This window comes from Mytilus edulis, chromosome 11 (assembly GCF_963676685.1).
Source record: "Mytilus edulis chromosome 11, xbMytEdul2.2, whole genome shotgun sequence".
In the NCBI taxonomy this organism is placed as follows: domain Eukaryota; kingdom Metazoa; phylum Mollusca; class Bivalvia; order Mytilida; family Mytilidae; genus Mytilus; species Mytilus edulis.
Genome location: NC_092354.1, coordinates 74,005,482 through 74,027,811, shown reverse-complemented (window position 1 = coordinate 74,027,811; position 22,330 = coordinate 74,005,482). Strand labels below are relative to the sequence as shown.

Sequence of the window (22,330 nt, the reverse complement as noted above, 5' to 3'; positions counted from 1 at the left end):
CACAGCACATGCACAATATCAACATATTAATGCTTTTCTATGACTGACTGCATATCATTATTGCTTATAATTGTAGGAGACAGAGACGCTGAGACCATGTTGAGTGAGATCTGGGATAGTGTATCACAAGACGACAACCCTGATGATCTGGGACAAATGAGAGATATTTTAGGTAGGTTACGAAAGCAATGTCGGCAACAATTGTATGGAATATACCCACAGTATAATATATTGGAGTCTGGGTTAAGGTTTACAGAATGGAGAATAATGGACATAAAAATTAAAGAACTTAGGGCAATCAAATAATTTAGGATAGAAAACAAATTGGTGCTGAAATATAAAGAATGAGGAATAATGGGGTAATATGATAAGTCCTCCCTCTCAATTCAGACACTCTAGGTTGTTCGCTTCTGAAGAGAAAAAAATATTGCCTGTGGCAACCTATTTTGTGAGAAAAAAAGGCATATGGTTATTGATAAAACAATAAAAGTATACTTCTGTGTTTTTTTGTCGTAAGGTTGATGATGTCTCAGTGACAACAAATCATTCTTCAGACATATATATTTTGTTACAGTTGACATATTCACGAGTGAAATCATCGAGGGACTAACATCAGATGTCCAAGGAGAAGTACCGTATTATGCTGACCTGTTGACAAACGAAGCAGACGACAAACAAATGAAAGTTGCAGACATAGATGAAAGTGCTGAAGTAAAACAAAATGGCGGAGAGGAAAATAAAACAGAAATCTCAGAGGAAGAAACAGAAAACAAAGGTATGTATGGGAATAAATTATTTCGTTTTGTTTTTCTTGACATGTAAGGCAGGAAGGCAGTTACTGTATCCTAAATAAAGCAAATAAAATACAATACAATATTTAAGCAAATATAAACCTATTAATTGTTGAAATACATCTCGTGTTACTAATTTATACAGTTAGCAAATGGCATTAGCAAACAATACTGAAAAATAAGTGACAACTAATCAAGTTATCCCATAATATGAATCTGGTATATTACTTATATTTTTGTATGCTATTTGGCATTGTTATTACGTATTATTCGTTTGAGTTAAAACGCAAATTCGATTTTATGTAAATAAAAATGATAATCAATTGCTCGAAACCAATTTATTGATTTGATAATAATAATAAAAAATGCTATTTTTTTTTAAATTTTTAGTTGACAGCAAGGCAGAAGAATTGAAACCGGAGGAAGACTTAAAACACTTGAAGATGTAAACTGCTGTCAAAATATGTTGGGTTGATTTTTAACAAGCTTGTTTCAAGCATTTCATTTTCGATTATCGAGTACTGCCTACAGTATCTGAAGTAAATTTCGTTCAAACGTTGGATATTTATGTTGGCCTTCGGCAGCTCATAACATGGACAAAAAATACTGTGACAACACAAATAAACTGAAGACACGGAAATAGCATATCTTTCCGTGATTGATTTTATTTATTATGTTTTGTTTAAACAATGTTTTTATCCGAGCAGAAGGCCGTTTTCGAGTTTCTGTTGCTCATTTTATGTGTGCTTTATGACGTCATTCGAATTTGTTGTTACCTGAAATGGCTTGTTTGAATTAAACGTCCATAATCATTATAGAATCATATTTAATTAGGTATATATGCTGTGTGAAACAAAATTCAAACAAAGTTCAAGTTTGTTTCACTCCAATTAAGACCGGTAACGAATTTTGCACAAGTCGAATTAAAATGACGTCAATTCAATCCAAAAAGTTAACTCGAAAAGTGTTCATTATTTGATATCATTATAGCGTAGATTTTACTCTGCAAATATCGAGTTCAGTTAAAGTCACTATACGCTAAATCAACATAGAAGGATGGCTATTCTGACATGCTTTGAAGAAAATTCCTTATATTTTAAGAACGCCAAAATTACAAAGACTGGTAGTGTCATTGTCTTCAAGTGTATTTTCAGTTCCATGCGCATACTATGTATAATGCATGTTATGGCCTAGTTGCTTGGCTCGATTTTATATACCTATTTAAATGCCCTGTTTATAGATTAAGAAATTATTCGAAAACTAAGGTTTCAACTCCGTCAGGCAAAAATTATCCGAGATAAGTTCGTTTATTCTTTTGGGTCCTTACTGGATACATACAGTTGATGTGTTGTAACGCATCCATGATTTTCGAATGTTTTGGTGTGGGCGTTCACAATCAAGAAAGGCGCTTCGAACGCGCGAAATTTATTAAAAAAAAAAAATCATTTTTTTTTTTCAACGATTATAATTTTTCGCACGTTTTATGATATCTGTTTACAGATAAAAAAAAAAAAGTAAATGTTATCTTTAATATAATATTAATTATATTGCCTAATCTGTTATATACAGAATATATGTATAAATGATTTCGAAATAAGACGGGTAATGTTGAGCAATATTAGCTTCAAATAACTCTTGGTTGTATTATTTCTACAGTTAAGCTTATTTGTCTTTTATTTTGTCGCTTAACTCTGTAATCATTTGAAAGTTACCCCCTGTATTAAAAAAGATAGTATAGTATACACAAAGGATTAATTATGAGTCCAAAATAAAATATTTTGTTAGTAACATTTCACTTAAACTCTGGTTTTTTTTATTTGTATGCAGAAACAGAGTCAAATAACACGTTGTTAATAACAAAAAAAGATTAACAAAAAAATATTTTTATTTTTGTGGAATTGAAATGAAACATGCATATATCTAAAAAAAAAAAAAAAAGAAAAAAAAAAAGATATGTGCTCTTGTCGTTAAATTTAATTCCCCTTTTTAAAAATGATTTTAGGGGTTTTCGGATTTTTTTAAAACTTTAATTGGTATCTAATAGTTCGGGAATTGATTGTCCCCAAACGCATAAAGTATTGGCAAATGTTCCAAAATAAAACATAATGACACTTCATATATTTTGTTTGAATGATTTTGATGTGTTATATAAACATGACCAACAAGGATGTATTTGTGAGGGTTTAAATGGTGTTTTCAAAATAGGAAAAATCCAGAATAGAGAAAAATAACTGAGAAAAACGAATATAAAAGGAAAACCCTTTAAAGAGACCTCAAACCCTCAAATATGTGTATGTGTTTATTCAAACTGTGTAAGTTTTGTGAATATTCCTATATGTTCTTCCTTTCAACACTGTGTCTGTTGTCCATTCATACATAGGAAACTTTTGTATGGATCATACCGGTGTCGCAGAAATAAATCTGGGGATGTTTTTTTAACAACCGCGTCAAATTTCTAGTTAAATTTGAACAATTTAAACTAACTTGAAGGAATTTTTTATGTATTTGTTTTGTCTATTAAAAAAGGGTGGCTGTTCCTACTAATTAGGCAGAATTAAGGTAAACACCTAGTATTTTGTTCACCAATGAACAACTTACTATGTCACGTGTAATATTTGTCTTTCTTACAAACAAACAAACATTGGATGAGTTTTTTACATCTGGGATATCAAATGAATAAGAGATTTCTAGAACTACCTTAAACAATTTCTGACATGTATATCTACAGGCCGATAACAGTGTTTTGCATAAATAATAATTTTCGCTGGTCGAAATTTTTGTTTGGCTACGTGCTTTTGGGAAGAAAAAAAATTTACGTTTTCGTTTGAACAGGTTAAGATGACCATATAGGCAAAGTTGAATAAGAGGAATTTTGCTATTTCTGTTGGTCATTTAGCACTTCATGTGTCTTAAACTTTATTTGCTTTAAAATGAATTTGGATGAACGTTCTAGCTGAATGTAAAAAAAGAAAAGCGCGTTGGACGCACGACATTTTTGTGTTTATTTTTATGTAATAACATATAACAAATAGATTTTTTATGATATTTGTTATGTGATTTTTATTGAATTTGATATTTTTTTCTATTGAAATTTTATTGATATATGTTGTGGTCAGAGGTTTAAAAAAATCTTTCAATATGTCCCGATCTCGAGGCCTTTGTGTAGTTTCTAAGTAAATAATAACAAGCTTGTTTACGGTTGTGTCATCACGTTTCAAATTATTTAAGTTACATTTTTATTACAAAACGTCAAAGAATGCATCATTTTGTAAATAACATTTGTTAGTGAGTGAAAACAAAATTGTAAACATGGTATATAAAGAGACAAAAAGTCATGTTATGAAATATATACTTTACAATTGACCATTTTGATTTAGAAACAAGTAACGCCCTTCTGTATTGGTGTTTAAATTAAATAAAACATTGTTCTGCTATCGATCTTTTGATAACAAAAAGAATTATACTATTACCGATTTTTATATCTCAAGGAATACTGTACTGCTATTGGTTTTAAAATTACAATGACCCTATTCTATTATCGATATGTAGATAGCAAGAAACGTTGTACTGTTATTGGAACACTATCAACTGTTAAAATTCTATAGGAAATAATACATTTATTGGTCCCTAGCATACAAATAACATTAAACTGTAATCGATCTTTAGATAACAAGTAATTAACGTTGTACTGTTATTGGTCTTTAGATTACAAACGACTATACAATTATCGATCTTTATAGATAACAAATAACAATGCACTTGTACACAACGTTGTATTGTTATCGATATTTAACACACAATCAACATAATACTGTTATCGGTATTTAGATAACAAGCAACATAATACTGTTATCGGTATTTAGATAATAAGCAACATAATACTGTTATCGGAATGTAGATAAACATAAACTATTGTGATGTGTATATATTCTAAAGTTGTTATTTTTATATGTTGAATGAAAGATATATGAGAGAAGTTATTGTTAAATAAAGTTAATAAAATATTATTTCATAGTTTAATTTTTGCACAACTCACTAACTTGTGGATTCAAAAGAGAACCGGAAAAGATGGTTTCGTTAAAAGCGGTTTTATTCTTTGGTTTAAATTTCTTTTTAAAGTGCGCGAAAATGACTCTTTTTACACTACTTTTTAAACGTTTGATGAATGTTATTAAAGAAAGTCAATGCCGAAATTAAGTCAAACAATATGGAAAAAATAGCTGTGGTTTGAATGCCAAGTAGACAACTCTCCACAAGCAAACAAAGGACGAAGAAGTTTAAAACAGCTATAAGGTCACCATACGGCATGTTACAATAAAATAATCACAAAACACATAGCAAACTGTCAAAGGGACAGATATACCAAATGTAAATCTATGCATAACTAACGGCCTAATTTATTAAAAGAAATCATTAAACGAAAAATAAATATGATTACAACAACAATTAAGGGAGAAATGCGTTTATAAAGGCAATTATGCAATAAAATATTTGAGGATTATCATAGTAAAGCGACACAGTAACCATATTAACTATTAAGTACATTATAATATATATTCTATGATATTTATTGTCAACCCAAATCATGATTCCAACTAACAGAAACATTTCACAACTAAACGCATCAATAACATTATTAATAGACTATTCAGCTACATTAAAGTATCTATGATGAGTTTATTTACAATCTTGAAAAGGACAGGCAAAAGATTCAAACTCATTAGAAAGACCTTCAAAGCATATGACAAACACGGAAAAGATTCATACGGCAAACAATAAAGAATACTAAAGAATACTAAAGATTGCGAAACCAGTTCAACAGTAGCCATAATGTTATCGCATTTCCAACATTCAAGCGGCTGTTAGCTATTGAAAACAATATTTGCAGATAAGATTTTGAAATCAATGTAGAAATATATTATTGTTATGCATGATATCAGAATATGGACTTTGACACCATACTAGTTTTCTTACATTATTTTAAATAAAATGAAGTAAACAAATTAGTAATCGCAACGAGGGATGATAACACTACTTTCGTGAAAGGTATGGTCATGCTCAATGATAATTAAAATGTTTTATGATTGACAACTATCAACCAGAAAGCCAATAACGTAGATTAAAGCAACTATGGGCCTTAAACAATGAACGAATCCCATATTGTAATAATACTAAAGCCCAGACATAACAAAATGAAAAACAACCCTAACTAGAAAACCAACAAAACAATAAACGAAAGACAAATATGAAAGACAGCAACACATTGTATGATAACTGCGTTACAGGCCTCAGACTTAGGACATGTATGTATAGAATGTGGAGGAGTTAAATGGTTTCAAACATCCAATCCCCAAATCCCGTAAAAGGCAACAATAGACAAACAAACTTTTAAAAGTCACTTGAAGTAAAATAATAAAGTAGGCGCCAATGTCGCCTACCTAAGACAGTTGTGTTACAGCACAATATACCAAAAAACTGTAAAAACGATTGAAGCACATGTAAGATCATAAATAAAACAAATCGTACTAATACAATTTTTAAAACTGTAACAAAAGGGGGGAAATATCTGCTAATGCAAGAATGCATCGGAAAATAAATGTATATGTAATTAAAACAGGCGTATGAAACCTACAAGGAGATGGGGCGTAGTTATGTATTTATATATCGTGAACAGCCAAACGGGGATACCACACGACAGGAGTAGTTCCAGCAAATAATGTAAACTTGTAGTTTAAAGGTTCTACCCGAGGAATACCGTAGCTGTATATCGCAAAACGTTTTAGAATCGTTGGTCCTCAATGCCTACCTGTGTACTTGATATGGCTTTTTTAAATTTCTTTGATTCGAGTGTCTATTCAAGACAAAACGCCCAGCTTACGAACAAAATTCAAATTCTGGTATCTATGATGAGTTTGTTTAGACTACACATCAAAGCCTTTTCTTGACACAATATAAAAAATAAAGTCAGTATATCCAAACCAGTTATTTCCACGCCCTATCTCTCGCCTGTATTTAAAACAATATAGGGTTACACTGATCTAAATGTCCTATGCACGATCTATTGTGATCAGAAAGGCAGACACAAATATGTTGTACACAATAGCAAATATTAGATATAGTTTCTCAAATTTGAGTGGCGTCTGCTATGGAGATATGAGATGACTGTTATATCTATGTTGAATAACAGTAATTAATAGTGCTTTGTCCCTTGTGAAAAAAAGCAAAAGATAAGGTACATGAAATAAAGGGACATTCAAGCTCATAAGTCGAAAAATAAACTGAAAGAGCCATGGCTACAAATAGAAACAGCAAACAGACAAACAATGGTCACAAAACATAACAAAGAAAACTAAAGACTAAAGACAAAGCTGTGTGGATTTTACAAGATTTCACAATCTTAACTTTGTTATTGCTGCCGGACGAAATTGTCTATTTAAATGTAAAGTAGGGACATGTTGTTCAGTGGTTATTGTTTGTTCATATGGACATTATACTATTATCGATCTTAAGATTACAAATATTAATATACTTGTATGCAACGTTGTATTGTTATAGATGTTTTATAGTTTCATTTTTGCTGAACTAAATCAATTGTGGACTCAATAGATCCAGAAAAGATGGTTTCATTAAAAACAGTTTTATTCTTTGGTTTAGATAAAACAGAAAATGTGGGCGAAAATAACTCTTTTTACACTACTTTCAAAACGTTTGATGAATGTTATAAAAAAAATTCAATGCCGAAATTAAGTCAATAGGAAAATAAAAGCTGCTGTATGAATGCCAAGTAGACAACTCTCCACAAGCTAACAAAGGACGAAGATGTTAACAATTAAATATGACATTATACGGCCTGTAACAATGAAAAATCCGAAAACACATAGCAAAAATTAAAGGGATCAAAATATCAAATAAAAATCTATTTAAAGCTAACGGCCTTATTTATGAAAAAAAATCATTAAACGAAAAGCAAATATGATAACAACTACAATAAGGGAGTAATGCGTTTCTTATTAAGGCAATTATCCAATAAAATATTCGAGGATTATCATAGTAAAGCGGCTCAATGACTATGTTAACTATTAAATACATATTAAGAATATGTTCTATGATATTTACGGTCAACCCAAATCATGATTCCAACAAACAGACACATTTCACAACTAAACGCATCAATAACATTATTAATCGTCTATTCATCTAAATCAAACTACTATCTTGAAAGGGACAGCCTAGAGATTCAAACGCATTAGAAAGACAAACCTACAACGCATATGGCAAACACGAAAACGATTCATACGGCAGACAATATAGAATAATAAAGATTGCAAAACCAGCTCAAAAGTATCCATTCATGCGGATGTTTGCAATTGAAAACGGAACAAACAATATTTAAAACAATTCAGATATGATTTGAAATCCATGTAGAAACATAAAATTTGTTACACTGATATCAAACTATCGACTTTGGAATCATATTAGAGGTCTTACTATTGTTTAGAAGGACAGAAAGCAGCTAACAAATTAAGTCTATCGTAACGACGAAAGATAACACTGTTTTGTCTAGAAAGAACGGTCATGTTTATTGATAAATATAATAATGATAAAATGTGTTAGTATTGACAACTCTTCACCAGAAAGCCAATGACGCAGATTAAAGCAACTCTAAGTCACAGTACGGTCTTAGATAATGAACGAATCCCGAATTGTTTTCATGTTACATTTGTTATTCTCGTGGTGTTTTGTCTGATGATTGGTCTGTTTCTGTGTGTGTTGCGTTTCGGTGTTGTGTCGTTGTTCTCCTCTTATATTTAATGCGTTTCGCTCGGTTTTGGTTTGTTACCCCGATTTTGTTTTTTGTCCATGGATTTATGAGTTTTGAACAGCGGTATACTACTGTTGCCTTTATTTGTAAAAATACAAAAGTCCCGACATGACAATCGGAAAAAACATCTCAAACTAGATAACAAACAAAAACGAATAGAAATGTGAAAGACAGAAAGCAACAAGACAACTAAATTACAGGCTCTAGACTTAATGGTTTACTTTTATAAATTGTTATTTGGATGGAGAGTTGTCTCATTATCACTCACATCACATCTTCCTATATCTATTAGGACAGGTATGTACACTGTACAGATGTGACGGATTTAAAATGATTTCAAGTGTCTCATCCCCGGGCCATCTTCTACAGGCAACAAAAGAAGAGCACACTGTAAAAACCATTTTAAGTATAATAATAGAGTATGCGCCAAACCCTTCCCTTACCCGAGACAGTGGTGTTAAAGCACAACATCCAATTAAACTGTAAACACGATTGAATTGATATGATAGATAAAACAGGTACTTATTGTTCAATGTTTTTCGTTTGTTAATGTGGTGCATAAGTGTTTCTCACGTCCCAATTTTACTTATTGTTCAGTGATTTTCGTTACTTAATGTGGTTCCTAAGTGTTACTGACGTCTCAATTTTTTTAATGTAGATTAGAACGTTGGTTTCTTGTTTGAATTGTTTTACACAAGCTAGTTTGTGTGAGCTAAGGCTTTTACCAATAATTGTTTACTTTTGCCACATTGCAACTTGGATAGAGAGTTGTCTCATTGGCACTCATACCACATCTTCATGTCACTTATTTTGAGTATACTGAACAATTACCAATCTATATCACTTAAGTGATAAGAAAGAAAACATTTTTTTTTTCATTTTTTTTTTGTATCCAACAATAAAAATAAACTCGAATGCTCCTTCACAATATATAGCCAGTCTTAGTCTTTAAAATCTCTTATCATCATTGCCAAAGAGACAACTTTTCACAAGAGACTCAATGACACAGAAATTAACTAGCACTTTTTTCGTTTCGTTTAAGCCATTTGTGAAGTAGTTATTTAGAATGTTACATGCTCATCATGTTCACATCCAGATATATCAAATAATATTTTACACATATATTCCATAAATACATGTCGGGGATATATCGGAAGAATGTATGAATCTCAAAATATGCAATCATCGCATTAGGGAGCTACCATTTGATTTTTATGGGGGGGCTAGGATGAAATTTGAAAAAAATAGGCAGGACAGGAGTTTTGAGTTAAAAAAAAAAGGCAGGATGAGACACTTACAAAAAAAAAGTCAGGACGATAATTTAGGTAAAAAAAGTCAGGATAAACTAAAAAAAAAAAGGCAGGACCGAACAGAGTGAAAAATAAAAAAAGCAGGACAGAGATTACAGCTAAAAAAAATGTATAAAAATCAAATGGTAGCTCCCTTAGTCATAAATTTTGATGTGAAAATGTCCACCTTTGTTGAAACAAATATCTATTTCAGAAGATGAGACAGAAAAGGTGTTTTGTGTTATTCTAATTTCTAGTTCTGGTGGTATAATCAATCAAATGCATTCAGACCAAAAAGGATTATTTATAGAAACGACATCGTTAATATAGAAAAAACTTCTTTTTTTATCTCAATTTCATGTTTATACTGGAATTTAAGTTGCAAACCTTTTTGATACAGTCTGTTTTCTTTATATTCACAATAGGTGTTATAGATTTAAGATGATTTGGGGAGCAACCATTTAATTTAAAGGGTGTGATAAATTTTATTCTAATTTAGAAGCGCAAAGCGCAAATTTTTTTTTCGACGCTATCAATCAATTATTTTTTTCAAAATTTAACACTTTAAGGCATGGGGATTATCAGGATTAGGAATACTATTTTTGTTATCTTATTGAACACAATATCTTTTCCCTTAAGTTTGGGGATAATATTTTTTTTCAGAAAAAACAAAAAAAAGTGAAATAGTCTTTCCCTTAGAGCTTGATACATTCACATATACATGTCTACTATATAGATAAACTCATCATAGATACCAGGATTAAACTTTGTATTAACACCAGACGCGCTATTCCTCTACAAAAGACTCATCAGTGATGCGCAAATCCAAAAAAGTTTAAAAGGCCAAATAAAGTACGAAGTTGAAGAGCACGGAGGAATAAAATTCCTAAAAGCTTGCCAAATACAGCGAAAGTAAAAAAGTTCAAAAGTTCAAAATATGTGTAAACAATTAATTTACAGATATGACCATTTAAATGATAATTCATGTCAACACAGAAGTGCTGACCACTGGGCTGATGATACCCTTGGGGAATTAAAACTCCAACAGCAGTGGCATCGACCCAGTGGTTGTAAATAAACTCATCATACATACCAGGATGAAATAAGTTAAAAAGACCAAATAAAAGACGAAGTTGAAGAGCATTGAGGAACAAAATTCCTAAAGGTTTTGCTAAAAACAGCTCCGGTAATTCATTCCTCAGTTACAAATTCCTTAGTATTTCAAAAATTCAAAATATCTGTTCCCTCGGGGAATTAAAACTCCAACAGCAGTGCCATCGACCCAGTGAATGTAAATAAACTCATCATAGAAACCAGGATTACATTTTGTATTTACGCCAGCCGCGCGTTTCGTCTACAAAAGACTCATCAGTGACGCTCGAATCCAAAAACAAGAGGCTCTCAAGAGCCTGAATCGCTCACCTGAATTTTTTTGGTTTAATCTCATATCAATGATTATTTTGGCTTTTCAATTTATTTAAATGTTCTTTGAATCGTTCTATTTTCTTCAAAAGCAAAAAAAAAGTTTCTCCTATGTTCTATTTTAGCCATAGGAGCTATGTTTCTTGGCATACAAGGAAATGAAATATAAAATTTATACTAGATACTCTGAAACTCTAAAACTCATTTAGCCTAAGTTTGGCTGAAATTGATACAGCAGTTTCAAAGGAGAAGATTTTTTAAAGTAAGTCAACATGATGAACAAATTGTGAAAAAAGTCTTTAAAGGGCAATAACTCCTTAAGAGGTCAATTGACAATTTTGGTCAAATTGACTTATTTGTAGATCTTACTTTGCTTAACATTTTTGCTTTAAACAGTTTATCTGTATCTATAATAATATTCAAGATAATGACCAAAAACTGCAAAATTTCCTTAAAATTACCAATTAAGTGGCAGCAACCCAACAATGGTTTGTTTGATTCATCTGAAAATTTCAGGGCTGATAGATCTTGACCTAATGAACATTTTTATCCCATGTCAGATTTGCTCTAAATGCTTTCGTTTTTGAGATATAAGCCAAAAACTGCATTTGACCCCTATGTTCTATTTTAAGTAACGGCGGCCATGTTTTTTGACGGATCAAAAATCGAAGCACACACTTTGTGCAGGATAATCTAAGGAACAATCATGCTAAGTTTCATTCAAATCCATTCAGTATTTAGGCAATTATCCAATAAAATATTCGAGGATTATCATAGTAAAGCGGCTCAATGACTATGTTAACTATTAAATACATATTAAGAATATGTTCTATGATATTTACGGTCAACCCAAATCATGATTCCAACAAACAGACACATTTCACAACTAAACGCATCAATAACATTATTAATCGTCTATTCATCTAAATCAAACTACTATCTTGAAAGGGACAGCCTAGAGATTCAAACGCATTAGAAAGACAAACCTACAACGCATATGGCAAACACGAAAACGATTCATACGGCAGACAATATAGAATAATAAAGATTGCAAAACCAGCTCAAAAGTATCCATTCATGCGGATGTTTGCAATTGAAAACGGAACAAACAATATTTAAAACAATTCAGATATGATTTGAAATCCATGTAGAAACATAAAATTTGTTACACTGATATCAAACTATCGACTTTGGAATCATATTAGAGGTCTTACTATTGTTTAGAAGGACAGAAAGCAGCTAACAAATTAAGTCTATCGTAACGACGAAAGATAACACTGTTTTGTCTAGAAAGAACGGTCATGTTTATTGATAAATATAATAATGATAAAATGTGTTAGTATTGACAACTCTTCACCAGAAAGCCAATGACGCAGATTAAAGCAACTCTAAGTCACAGTACGGTCTTAGATAATGAACGAATCCCGAATTGTAAAAATACAAAAGTCCCGACATGACAATCGGAAAAAACATCTCAAACTAGATAACAAACAAAAACGAATAGAAATGTGAAAGACAGAAAGCAACAAGACAACTAAATTACAGGCTCTAGACTTAATGGTTTACTTTTATAAATTGTTATTTGGATGGAGAGTTGTCTCATTATCACTCACATCACATCTTCCTATATCTATTAGGACAGGTATGTACACTGTACAGATGTGACGGATTTAAAATGATTTCAAGTGTCTCATCCCCGGGCCATCTTCTACAGGCAACAAAAGAAGAGCACACTGTAAAAACCATTTTAAGTATAATAATAGAGTATGCGCCAAACCCTTCCCTTACCCGAGACAGTGGTGTTAAAGCACAACATCCAATTAAACTGTAAACACGATTGAATTGATATGATAGATAAAACAGGTACTTATTGTTCAATGTTTTTCGTTTGTTAATGTGGTGCATAAGTGTTTCTCACGTCCCAATTTTACTTATTGTTCAGTGATTTTCGTTACTTAATGTGGTTCCTAAGTGTTACTGACGTCTCAATTTTTTTAATGTAGATTAGAACGTTGGTTTCTTGTTTGAATTGTTTTACACAAGCTAGTTTGTGTGAGCTAAGGCTTTTACCAATAATTGTTTACTTTTGCCACATTGCAACTTGGATAGAGAGTTGTCTCATTGGCACTCATACCACATCTTCATGTCACTTATTTTGAGTATACTGAACAATTACCAATCTATATCACTTAAGTGATAAGAAAGAAAACATTTTTTTTTTCATTTTTTTTTTGTATCCAACAATAAAAATAAACTCGAATGCTCCTTCACAATATATAGCCAGTCTTAGTCTTTAAAATCTCTTATCATCATTGCCAAAGAGACAACTTTTCACAAGAGACTCAATGACACAGAAATTAACTAGCACTTTTTTCGTTTCGTTTAAGCCATTTGTGAAGTAGTTATTTAGAATGTTACATGCTCATCATGTTCACATCCAGATATATCAAATAATATTTTACACATATATTCCATAAATACATGTCGGGGATATATCGGAAGAATGTATGAATCTCAAAATATGCAATCATCGCATTAGGGAGCTACCATTTGATTTTTATGGGGGGGCTAGGATGAAATTTGAAAAAAATAGGCAGGACAGGAGTTTTGAGTTAAAAAAAAAGGCAGGATGAGACACTTACAAAAAAAAAGTCAGGACGATAATTTAGGTAAAAAAAGTCAGGATAAACTAAAAACAAAAAGGCAGGACCGAACAGAGTGAAAAATAAAAAAAGCAGGACAGAGATTACAGCTAAAAAAAATGCATAAAAATCAAATGGTAGCTCCCTTAGTCATAAATTTTGATGTGAAAATGTCCACCTTTGTTGAAACAAATATCTATTTCAGAAGATGAGACAGAAAAGGTGTTTTGTGTTATTCTAATTTCTAGTTCTGGTGGTATAATCAATCAAATGCATTCAGACCAAAAAGGATTATTTATAGAAACGACATCGTTAATATAGAAAAAACTTCTTTTTTTATCTCAATTTCATGTTTATACTGGAATTTAAGTTGCAAACCTTTTTGATACAGTCTGTTTTCTTAATATTCACAATAGGTGTTATAGATTTAAGATGATTTGGGGAGCAACCATTTAATTTAAAGGGTGTGATAAATTTTATTCTAATTTAGAAGCGCAAAGCGCAAATTTTTTTTTCGACGCTATCAATCAATTATTTTTTTCAAAATTTAACACTTTAAGGCATGGGGATTATCAGGATTAGGAATACTATTTTTGTTATCTTATTGAACACAATATCTTTTCCCTTAAGTTTGGGGATAATATTTTTTTTTCAGAAAAAACAAAAAAAAGTGAAATAGTCTTTCCCTTAGAGCTTGATACATTCACATATACATGTCTACTATATAGATAAACTCATCATAGATACCAGGATTAAACTTTGTATTAACACCAGACGCGCTATTCCTCTACAAAAGACTCATCAGTGATGCGCAAATCCAAAAAAGTTTAAAAGGCCAAATAAAGTACGAAGTTGAAGAGCACGGAGGAATAAAATTCCTAAAAGCTTGCCAAATACAGCGAAAGTAAAAAAGTTCAAAAGTTCAAAATATGTGTAAACAATTAATTTACAGATATGACCATTTAAATGATAATTCATGTCAACACAGAAGTGCTGACCACTGGGCTGATGATACCCTTGGGGAATTAAAACTCCAACAGCAGTGGCATCGACCCAGTGGTTGTAAATAAACTCATCATACATACCAGGATGAAATAAGTTAAAAAGACCAAATAAAAGACGAAGTTGAAGAGCATTGAGGAACAAAATTCCTAAAGGTTTTGCTAAAAACAGCTCCGGTAATTCATTCCTCAGTTACAAATTCCTTAGTATTTCAAAAATTCAAAATATCTGTTCCCTCGGGGAATTAAAACTCCAACAGCAGTGCCATCGACCCAGTGAATGTAAATAAACTCATCATAGAAACCAGGATTACATTTTGTATTTACGCCAGCCGCGCGTTTCGTCTACAAAAGACTCATCAGTGACGCTCGAATCCAAAAACAAGAGGCTCTCAAGAGCCTGAATCGCTCACCTGAATTTTTTTGGTTTAATCTCATATCAATGATTATTTTGGCTTTTCAATTTATTTAAATGTTCTTTGAATCGTTCTATTTTCTTCAAAAGCAAAAAAAAAAAAATTTTCTCCTATGTTCTATTTTAGCCATAGGAGCTATGTTTCTTGGCATACAAGGAAATGAAATATAAAATTTATACTAGATACTCTGAAACTCTAAAACTCATTTAGCCTAAGTTTGGCTGAAATTGATACAGCAGTTTCAAAGGAGAAGATTTTTTAAAGTAAGTCAACATGATGAACAAATTGTGAAAAAAGTCTTTAAAGGGCAATAACTCCTTAAGAGGTCAATTGACAATTTTGGTCAAATTGACTTATTTGTAGATCTTACTTTGCTTAACATTTTTGCTTTAAACAGTTTATCTGTATCTATAATAATATTCAAGATAATGACCAAAAACTGCAAAATTTCCTTAAAATTACCAATTAAGTGGCAGCAACCCAACAATGGTTTGTTTGATTCATCTGAAAATTTCAGGGCTGATAGATCTTGACCTAATGAACATTTTTATCCCATGTCAGATTTGCTCTAAATGCTTTCGTTTTTGAGATATAAGCCAAAAACTGCATTTGACCCCTATGTTCTATTTTAAGTAACGGCGGCCATGTTTTTTGACGGATCAAAAATCGAAGCACACACTTTGTGCAGGATAATCTAAGGAACAATCATGCTAAGTTTCATTCAAATCCATTCAGTATTTAGGCAATTATCCAATAAAATATTCGAGGATTATCATAGTAAAGCGGCTCAATGACTATGTTAACTATTAAATACATATTAAGAATATGTTCTATGATATTTACGGTCAACCCAAATCATGATTCCAACAAACAGACACATTTCACAACTAAACGCATCAATAACATTATTAATCGTCTATTCATCTAAATCAAACTACTATCTTGAAAGGGACAGCCTAGAGATTCAAACGCATTAGAAAGACAAACCTACAACGCATATGGCAAACACGAAAACGATTCATACGGCAGACAATATAGAATAATAAAGATTGCAAAACCAGCTCAAAAGTATCCATTCATGCGGATGTTTGCAATTGAAAACGGAACAAACAATATTTAAAACAATTCAGATATGATTTGAAATCCATGTAGAAACATAAAATTTGTTACACTGATATCAAACTATCGACTTTGGAATCATATTAGAGGTCTTACTATTGTTTAGAAGGACAGAAAGCAGCTAACAAATTAAGTCTATCGTAACGACGAAAGATAACACTGTTTTGTCTAGAAAGAACGGTCATGTTTATTGATAAATATAATAATGATAAAATGTGTTAGTATTGACAACTCTTCACCAGAAAGCCAATGACGCAGATTAAAGCAACTCTAAGTCACAGTACGGTCTTAGATAATGAACGAATCCCGAATTGTAAAAATACAAAAGTCCCGACATGACAATCGGAAAAAACATCTCAAACTAGATAACAAACAAAAACGAATAGAAATGTGAAAGACAGAAAGCAACAAGACAACTAAATTACAGGCTCTAGACTTAATGGTTTACTTTTATAAATTGTTATTTGGATGGAGAGTTGTCTCATTATCACTCACATCACATCTTCCTATATCTATTAGGACAGGTATGTACACTGTACAGATGTGACGGATTTAAAATGATTTCAAGTGTCTCATCCCCGGGCCATCTTCTACAGGCAACAAAAGAAGAGCACACTGTAAAAACCATTTTAAGTATAATAATAGAGTATGCGCCAAACCCTTCCCTTACCCGAGACAGTGGTGTTAAAGCACAACATCCAATTAAACTGTAAACACGATTGAATTGATATGATAGATAAAACAGGTACTTATTGTTCAATGTTTTTCGTTTGTTAATGTGGTGCATAAGTGTTTCTCACGTCCCAATTTTACTTATTGTTCAGTGATTTTCGTTACTTAATGTGGTTCCTAAGTGTTACTGACGTCTCAACTTTTTTAATGTAGATTAGAACGTTGGTTTCTTGTTTGAATTGTTTTACACAAGCTAGTTTGTGTGAGCTAAGGCTTTTACCAATAATTGTTTACTTTTGCCACATTGCAACTTGGATAGAGAGTTGTCTCATTGGCACTCATACCACATCTTCATGTCACTTATTTTGAGTATACTGAACAATTACCAATCTATATCACTTAAGTGATAAGAAAGAAAACATTTTTTTTTTCATTTTTTTTTTTGTATCCAACAATAAAAATAAACTCGAATGCTCCTTCACAATATATAGCCAGTCTTAGTCTTTAAAATCTCTTATCATCATTGCCAAAGAGACAACTTTTCACAAGAGACTCAATGACACAGAAATTAACTAGCACTTTTTTCGTTTCGTTTAAGCCATTTGTGAAGTAGTTATTTAGAATGTTACATGCTCATCATGTTCACATCCAGATATATCAAATAATATTTTACACATATATTCCATAAATACATGTCGGGGATATATCGGAAGAATGTATGAATCTCAAAATATGCAATCATCGCATTAGGGAGCTACCATTTGATTTTTATGGGGGGGCTAGGATGAAATTTGAAAAAAATAGGCAGGACAGGAGTTTTGAGTTAAAAAAAAAGGCAGGATGAGACACTTACAAAAAAAAGTCAGGACGATAATTTAGGTAAAAAAAGTCAGGATAAACTAAAAACAAAAAGGCAGGACCGAACAGAGTGAAAAATAAAAAAAGCAGGACAGAGATTACAGCTAAAAAAAATGCATAAAAATCAAATGGTAGCTCCCTTAGTCATAAATTTTGATGTGAAAATGTCCACCTTTGTTGAAACAAATATCTATTTCAGAAGATGAGACAGAAAAGGTGTTTTGTGTTATTCTAATTTCTAGTTCTGGTGGTATAATCAATCAAATGCATTCAGACCAAAAAGGATTATTTATAGAAACGACATCGTTAATATAGAAAAAACTTCTTTTTTTATCTCAATTTCATGTTTATACTGGAATTTAAGTTGCAAACCTTTTTGATACAGTCTGTTTTCTTTATATTCACAATAGGTGTTATAGATTTAAGATGATTTGGGGAGCAACCATTTAATTTAAAGGGTGTGATAAATTTTATTCTAATTTAGAAGCGCAAAGCGCAAATTTTTTTTTCGACGCTATCAATCAATTATTTTTTTCAAAATTTAACACTTTAAGGCATGGGGATTATCAGGATTAGGAATACTATTTTTGTTATCTTATTGAACACAATATCTTTTCCCTTAAGTTTGGGGATAATATTTTTTTTTCAGAAAAAACAAAAAAAAGTGAAATAGTCTTTCCCTTAGAGCTTGATACATTCACATATACATGTCTACTATATAGATAAACTCATCATAGATACCAGGATTAAACTTTGTATTAACACCAGACGCGCTATTTCTCTACAAAAGACTCATCAGTGATGCGCAAATCCAAAAAAGTTTAAAAGGCCAAATAAAGTACGAAGTTGAAGAGCACGGAGGAATAAAATTCCTAAAAGCTTGCCAAATACAGCGAAAGTAAAAAAGTTCAAAAGTTCAAAATATGTGTAAACAATTAATTTACAGATATGACCATTTAAATGATAATTCATGTCAACACAGAAGTGCTGACCACTGGGCTGATGATACCCTTGGGGAATTAAAACTCCAACAGCAGTGGCATCGACCCAGTGGTTGTAAATAAACTCATCATACATACCAGGATGAAATAAGTTAAAAAGACCAAATAAAAGACGAAGTTGAAGAGCATTGAGGAACAAAATTCCTAAAGGTTTTGCTAAAAACAGCTCCGGTAATTCATTCCTCAGTTACAAATTCCTTAGTATTTCAAAAATTCAAAATATCTGTTCCCTCGGGGAATTAAAACTCCAACAGCAGTGCCATCGACCCAGTGAATGTAAATAAACTCATCATAGAAACCAGGATTACATTTTGTATTTACGCCAGCCGCGCGTTTCGTCTACAAAAGACTCATCAGTGACGCTCGAATCCAAAAACAAGAGGCTCTCAAGAGCCTGAATCGCTCACCTGAATTTTTTTGGTTTAATCTCATATCAATGATTATTTTGGCTTTTCAATTTATTTAAATGTTCTTTGAATCGTTCTATTTTCTTCAAAAGCAAAAAAAAAAAAATTTTCTCCTATGTTCTATTTTAGCCATAGGAGCTATGTTTCTTGGCATACAAGGAAATGAAATATAAAATTTATACTAGATACTCTGAAACTCTAAAACTCATTTAGCCTAAGTTTGGCTGAAATTGATACAGCAGTTTCAAAGGAGAAGATTTTTTAAAGTAAGTCAACATGATGAACAAATTGTGAAAAAAGTCTTTAAAGGGCAATAACTCCTTAAGAGGTCAATTGACAATTTTGGTCAAATTGACTTATTTGTAGATCTTACTTTGCTTAACATTTTTGCTTTAAACAGTTTATCTGTATCTATAATAATATTCAAGATAATGACCAAAAACTGCAAAATTTCCTTAAAATTACCAATTAAGTGGCAGCAACCCAACAATGGTTTGTTTGATTCATCTGAAAATTTCAGGGCTGATAGATCTTGACCTAATGAACATTTTTATCCCATGTCAGATTTGCTCTAAATGCTTTCGTTTTTGAGATATAAGCCAAAAACTGCATTTGACCCCTATGTTCTATTTTAAGTAACGGCGGCCATGTTTTTTGACGGATCAAAAATCGAAGCACACACTTTGTGCAGGATAATCTAAGGAACAATCATGCTAAGTTTCATTCAAATCCATTCAGTATTTAGGCAATTATCCAATAAAATATTCGAGGATTATCATAGTAAAGCGGCTCAATGACTATGTTAACTATTAAATACATATTAAGAATATGTTCTATGATATTTACGGTCAACCCAAATCATGATTCCAACAAACAGACACATTTCACAACTAAACGCATCAATAACATTATTAATCGTCTATTCATCTAAATCAAACTACTATCTTGAAAGGGACAGCCTAGAGATTCAAACGCATTAGAAAGACAAACCTACAACGCATATGGCAAACACGAAAACGATTCATACGGCAGACAATATAGAATAATAAAGATTGCAAAACCAGCTCAAAAGTATCCATTCATGCGGATGTTTGCAATTGAAAACGGAACAAACAATATTTAAAACAATTCAGATATGATTTGAAATCCATGTAGAAACATAAAATTTGTTACACTGATATCAAACTATCGACTTTGGAATCATATTAGAGGTCTTACTATTGTTTAGAAGGACAGAAAGCAGCTAACAAATTAAGTCTATCGTAACGACGAAAGATAACACTGTTTTGTCTAGAAAGAACGGTCATGTTTATTGATAAATATAATAATGATAAAATGTGTTAGTATTGACAACTCTTCACCAGAAAGCCAATGACGCAGATTAAAGCAACTCTAAGTCACAGTACGGTCTTAGATAATGAACGAATCCCGAATTGTAAAAATACAAAAGTCCCGACATGACAATCGGAAAAAACATCTCAAACTAGATAACAAACAAAAACGAATAGAAATGTGAAAGACAGAAAGCAACAAGACAACTAAATTACAGGCTCTAGACTTAATGGTTTACTTTTATAAATTGTTATTTGGATGGAGAGTTGTCTCATTATCACTCACATCACATCTTCCTATATCTATTAGGACAGGTATGTACACTGTACAGATGTGACGGATTTAAAATGATTTCAAGTGTCTCATCCCCGGGCCATCTTCTACAGGCAACAAAAGAAGAGCACACTGTAAAAACCATTTTAAGTATAATAATAGAGTATGCGCCAAACCCTTCCCTTACCCGAGACAGTGGTGTTAAAGCACAACATCCAATTAAACTGTAAACACGATTGAATTGATATGATAGATAAAACAGGTACTTATTGTTCAATGTTTTTCGTTTGTTAATGTGGTGCATAAGTGTTTCTCACGTCCCAATTTTACTTATTGTTCAGTGATTTTCGTTACTTAATGTGGTTCCTAAGTGTTACTGACGTCTCAATTTTTTTAATGTAGATTAGAACGTTGGTTTCTTGTTTGAATTGTTTTACACAAGCTAGTTTGTGTGAGCTAAGGCTTTTACCAATAATTGTTTACTTTTGCCACATTGCAACTTGGATAGAGAGTTGTCTCATTGGCACTCATACCACATCTTCATGTCACTTATTTTGAGTATACTGAACAATTACCAATCTATATCACTTAAGTGATAAGAAAGAAAACATTTTTTTTTTCATTTTTTTTTTGTATCCAACAATAAAAATAAACTCGAATGCTCCTTCACAATATATAGCCAGTCTTAGTCTTTAAAATCTCTTATCATCATTGCCAAAGAGACAACTTTTCACAAGAGACTCAATGACACAGAAATTAACTAGCACTTTTTTCGTTTCGTTTAAGCCATTTGTGAAGTAGTTATTTAGAATGTTACATGCTCATCATGTTCACATCCAGATATATCAAATAATATTTTACACATATATTCCATAAATACATGTCGGGGATATATCGGAAGAATGTATGAATCTCAAAATATGCAATCATCGCATTAGGGAGCTACCATTTGATTTTTATGGGGGGGCTAGGATGAAATTTGAAAAAAATAGGCAGGACAGGAGTTTTGAGTTAAAAAAAAAGGCAGGATGAGACACTTACAAAAAAAAAGTCAGGACGATAATTTAGGTAAAAAAAGTCAGGATAAACTAAAAATAAAAAGGCAGGACCGAACAGAGTGAAAAATAAAAAAAGCAGGACAGAGATTACAGCTAAAAAAAATGCATAAAAATCAAATGGTAGCTCCCTTAGTCATAAATTTTGATGTGAAAATGTCCACCTTTGTTGAAACAAATATCTATTTCAGAAGATGAGACAGAAAAGGTGTTTTGTGTTATTCTAATTT

General features: G+C 31.8%; 1 protein-coding gene across 1 annotated transcript in view; it reads left to right on the top strand.

The window, feature by feature from the left end:
* LOC139496262 (uncharacterized) overlaps positions 1-3,412 on the top strand; it is a 29,310-nt gene extending 25,898 nt beyond the window's left edge. Inside the window, exons 9-11 of the mRNA XM_071284758.1 lie at positions 77-172; positions 575-775; positions 1,182-3,412. Of these exons, the coding sequence (XP_071140859.1) occupies positions 77-172; positions 575-775; positions 1,182-1,240 (356 nt within the window). The 3' untranslated portion in view covers positions 1,241-3,412. The remainder of the gene's footprint in view (positions 1-76; positions 173-574; positions 776-1,181) is intronic.
* Positions 3,413-22,330: the final 18,918 nt, after the last annotated feature.